This window comes from Phoxinus phoxinus, assembly GCF_949152265.1.
Source record: "Phoxinus phoxinus genome assembly, contig: scaffold_124, whole genome shotgun sequence".
NCBI classification, from domain to species: domain Eukaryota; kingdom Metazoa; phylum Chordata; class Actinopteri; order Cypriniformes; family Leuciscidae; genus Phoxinus; species Phoxinus phoxinus.
The window spans coordinates 12,501-17,500 of NW_027639364.1; the positions used below are offsets into that span (position 1 = coordinate 12,501).

General features: G+C 37.7%; 1 protein-coding gene across 1 annotated transcript in view; it reads right to left on the minus strand.

Moving 5' to 3' along the window:
* Positions 1 to 5,000, minus strand: part of LOC306994296 (bone morphogenetic protein 2-like) — a 7,842-nt gene that overhangs the window by 478 nt on the left and 2,364 nt on the right. The window contains exons 3-5 of the mRNA XM_079639909.1: positions 4,634 to 4,756; positions 2,791 to 2,983; positions 1 to 154 (exon numbers count right to left, since the gene is read on the minus strand). The exon at positions 1 to 154 is cut by the window's left edge and continues 478 nt beyond it. Coding sequence (XP_079496035.1) covers positions 1 to 154; positions 2,791 to 2,983; positions 4,634 to 4,756 — 470 coding nt within the window. The remainder of the gene's footprint in view (positions 155 to 2,790; positions 2,984 to 4,633; positions 4,757 to 5,000) is intronic.

Consider the following 5,000-nt stretch of genomic DNA (forward strand, 5'->3'; position numbering starts at 1 on the left):
ATCTCCTCGAAGTCCACGTAGAGAGGCAGGCGCTGACACGGCATCTTCTCTGCGCTGTCGTCAAAGTCAGCGGATCGAGCGCTACGACGGGCCGGTGCGGGGAGAGGCATGCTGGGAAACGGGAGACTTGCTCCAACGGGAGAATCATCTGAACCTGAAGAGAAAGAGGAGTGCGGGTTAGAACCGTAGACTGTGTAAGGGACAAGGGTTAATGCCCGACGAGGTGTCCATTGTCAGGTTTTAATGGACGACGGCAAGGTGTGAACCGGCCGACGCGCAGCATTAACCCGCTTATACCATGGTCACTTGCCAAATAACACATTTTTAAAACATTAGTTTATATTTTAATTAGTTTTACAATCGAAATCTAAAGTTACAAGTTACAAACAATAACTTGGTTTCCTTGGTTACGCCTGACAGTTTATTTAGGTGTCCTCTATCACTTTTTAACGGACACCCTGCAGCCAATCAGAATCGAGTATTCACCCAGACCATGGTATAAAAAAAATATAGTCACCCGTAGGTTTCTGAAGAGCATTTTTGAAGCCAAAAGTGGGCGGAGCCGGCCGTCGCCATCTTGGCAGCGCCGTCACTCCCGGATAAACGAAAATGGGCAAAGAGACGATTAGCTGAGGTGTCGTGACGCTAACAGACAGCAGACAAACAGCTAGTAGTGACATCAGCCGGAATCCACCTCACTCAAGTGGCCACGCCCTTAATTATGCAGAGATTTAAGGCTTAAAGGTTGTGTAGGTAAGAATTGTCTAAAGAACTTTTTTTCAAATTGGCTTAAACTGTCTTTATATACCAATGCATAATTAAAATGTAAGTACTTTGAAAAAGAGAGTATAAAGATTGAGTGACTCTAGTGTATTTAATCTTCAAAAAACACAGCTCATTAATTCCATTCGGGACGAAACAAGTGATTGGCTTGCGCGACTGTCACTCTCCGTCGCCATGACTACCGCCGCTATTACTGGCTCTGCCCACGTGCGAGCAGTCGCGCACCCATTTTTAGGTGGGAGTGAATGGAATTAATTGAGCTGTGTTTATTGAAGATTAAATACACTAGAGTCACTCAGTTTTTTATACTCTCTATTTCAGAGTACTTGCATTTTAATTATGTATTGGTATATAAAGACAGTTTAAACAAATTTGAATAAAAGTTTTTTTAGACAATTCTGACCTACCCTACCTTTAATATAATTTAAATGGGTGAGTTATAAAACAATTCATCCCCCTCACAGTTTTAATGAAGAGCAAAATTAGCTATATAGACCAAAACCACTTTTTGTAACAGGCTGTAAACATATTTTTCCTGCTGTAAAGTTGGGCATTTTAACATGGGTGTCTATGGGATTTGGAGATTTGGAGACGGTCTCTAGTGGCCAGTTGATGAATTGCAGTTTAAGTCACTTCTGTGTTGGATTCAAGAGAGAGATACGAAGGTTGCGTTCAGGTACCGCCAACCACAAATATGATCATACTTGTGTGAGGAACCCCTAACTTAAAAATTTAAAAGTGTATTTTTCATATATATTTTGTTGTTGTTGTTGTTGTTTTTTGTTAACTAGTAATAGATTTTATCATGCATTTATTTTTTATACTATATTTTCCATACTACTATATTAAAAGTATGTTCCCAATTCATCCTAAAAAAATTATATTATACATGTGTAAAATAATTTCTATTCAGTGTTATTTTAGCATCATTGAGATACATTTTTTTTTTTCCATTTTAGTAAGTTTCATCAATTTTGTTGGGTATTTTTATAATTTTTATTCAGGTTTTTTTATGTCTATAAAATATGTTTATATAGACATTTTAAAAAAGTTTAGATATGTTATATAGGTAAATATGTATGTATATATAAGTTTGTTTTATATTTTATTTCAGCTGATGTTTACTGTATTTCAAGTAATGGAAATGTTTTAGTTTAGTCTAATAACGCATTACTACGTGTTTTTAAACTCTATAGTACTGTACTTTATTATTTTATTTAAGTATTGTTTATTTTTTATTTTAAAAAAAAAAAAATTATTTCAATAAATAAATAAAGTTTGTTTTATTATTTACTAAATATTTTATAATTGAATATATATACTATATTTTATTTAGTATATCACTATATATTTTTTATTTGCTTGTTTTTTTAATCAATATCATACATTTCCCCCAAAACTTTTCCACAGACCCCCAAACTCCCTTGTTTGAATAAGTGCTAGTTTAAAGCAAGTTGTCTTAAAAAGTATTTATTTGAATCTATACAGTGCTGTTTTGGGTAGAGATACTGTATATGTGACCCTGGATCATAAAACCAGTCACATGACACACCGGTATATTTGTGGCAATATCCAACAATACATTGTACGGGTCAAAATTATCGATTTTTCTTTTATGCCAAAAATCATTAGGATATTAAGTAAAGATCATGTTCCATGAAGATATTTAGTAAATTTCCTACCGTAAATATATAAAACATGTATTTTTGTGAGTGAATGCAGCACAATCGTGAACATAAATGCACAACTTTAAAGCAGATTTTCTCAATGTTTCGATTTTTTTTGTCCCCTCAGATTCCAGATTTTCAATAGTTGTATCTCGACCAAATATTGTCCTATCCTAACAAACCACACATCAATGGAAAGCTTATTTATTCAGCTTTCAGATTATGTATACATCTCAATTTAAAAAACTGACCCATGTGACTGGTTTTGTGGTCCAAGGTCACATATGAGCAGCAGGAGACTGTACTCAGTCGAGATGATAAAGAGATGCATATGTCCAACCTTTAGGAGTCTCGAGAGAAGCCGCCCGCCTGCCGTCGTCGGTGAACAGGACCAGCATGGGCTGTTTGCTGTGATGATGATGGCGGCCGGATGCGAAACGCACGCTTTTCAGGTCCATCTGAAGACCCGCCAGAGTCCTCACCGAGACCAGGACCCCCAGATTACTGCCCTCATCCGACGTCCAGGAGCGCACCTTCCAGATACAATAATTACATTGTTTAAATTAATAAATTTTTAGCTAACTGTGATTTTGTATGTGTACATTTCTCAATTGCATAACATATCACTTTAAATTGTAATGTGGACTCATGCATTTTCTGTAAAGCTGCTTTGAAATTATGTTTATTGTGAAAAGCGCGATACAAATAAATGTGAATTGAATTGAATAAATAGAAATGTAGTAAGTCAATGCATTTGCACAAGCAACTATTTGGGCCTGTTCTGAAACCTATTCAGCTACCGGTCTGCGTACCTTTTCATTTAAACAAAACCTTCACGTAAACACCGTAATCGATCCGATTGAGCTCGATCCGAATGAAATTTTGATCCGATTGGGCGACATGTAAACACCATAGACAGTATATAAGAGGTAAACAACACTTGATCGGATTGAAACCCGAAACTGAAAGGACTGCGCATGTGCAAAGACCTAGAAATAGCGTTAATGACGTATGACGCGCGGAACGAGCTGTTATTCCTGTTGAATAAAGTGTTGTATAAATGAGTGTCCCGTTATTCTTAAATTCTCCTTTCACTGCGTCTGTGAAGTGGAGCAGGACAGCGTCACCAGTCCTCGTTTCGGACTCTCATCCACAGACGACTGGATTTGAGCAGTTTTACTGCGTGATAAAAATAAACACAACAGTTCATATGTCTAGTCTCCAAATTACGAACAGAAATAGATCAATATTAAGCTGTTTAAAACAAATAAAGAACAGTGTAGAATTGTTATTATGCGCAAACAGTGATAAACTGTAGGCTATAGCTATTTGTGCAGTGTGCGCATATCATAAAATACATTAAGATTTGAAGCTGACATATAAACGCGCATCAACCCGATCACATGTTTGGCCGTTATGTAAACACTGCATTCAGATTCACCAATCGGAATGAATTCAGTCCGATTGAAGCAAAAGTTGTGTATGTAAAGCCCTTATTTTCGTTCATAGCCTATTTACGGCTAGTCTGGCTATCACCAGACCAAGCTCAATCTTTTCAGATCGAACATTAGTCTGGGGAGTCTGCTTTGTATTATAAAACGGTAGTTCCGGTCCTTGATTCTGATTGGTTGAGCCGAGTTCGAAGCCGTTGTAAATTACGCAACAAACACACACCTGTGAGCGCATTACATTAGTGTTACTGCGCAACTGCCGTGTGTGATTCTTTGTTGCCGTGTGTTGCTTAGCAACCGCTTTGGAACTACATTGCTTGGCGGAGGAATAAATGTGTTTTAACGTTATATTTTTGTTGCTGGTGTTTATTTTATGAATAAAATAAATATTAAAATGAATATTTTCATGGAGTAACCGTTTTATAAAAGCAATAAGCCCGCGTCGTACCTAAGCTGTTCTAAATCCAATGTAAAACACGGCTTCGCGGGGCTTATTGCTTTATTTTCTACTGCACAAGAGACGAGATCAACGAGCATAGCTAAACAAAACAAGCATCGTCGAGAGTTTAAAAAGAATTGGATTGACGCTTCTCTGTCGTCATCGTGTTAAACCCGCCAATAGCGCACCAGGTGGACATGCCAGTTTGTGATTGGTCCCCGCAGATTTGTAACGGAAGCAGGATAGATAAATGTACAGGTTTCCAGCCTGAGCGGCAGGGCGAAATCACTTACGGCTTGAGTGATGGTGAAAACCTCCCAGCCGGAGGAATGGATGGGAACCAGTCTGGACGAGAGAAGCTTCTTCCCATGTGAGACGTTCTTTTTACTGCTGTCGAGAACCTGATAGACACTGACCTGGAGAAAAACACCACTTCAATGATTAACCAGAAGAACGCACTTTGTTGTTGTCCTCCCTAGCAAGCAATATCCGTCATTTCACCGTCTATAGACCCGATATAGTCCGGCTATGAGTAACACACTTCTAGCCAAAAAAAAATTACCTTGAATTTGGTAAGGCCTACATGTAGTTTTAGCCAAAATAACATGCGAGATGTATGATATTATTCCATCAGGTAAGCGAAGTAAAAGGTTTCATTTC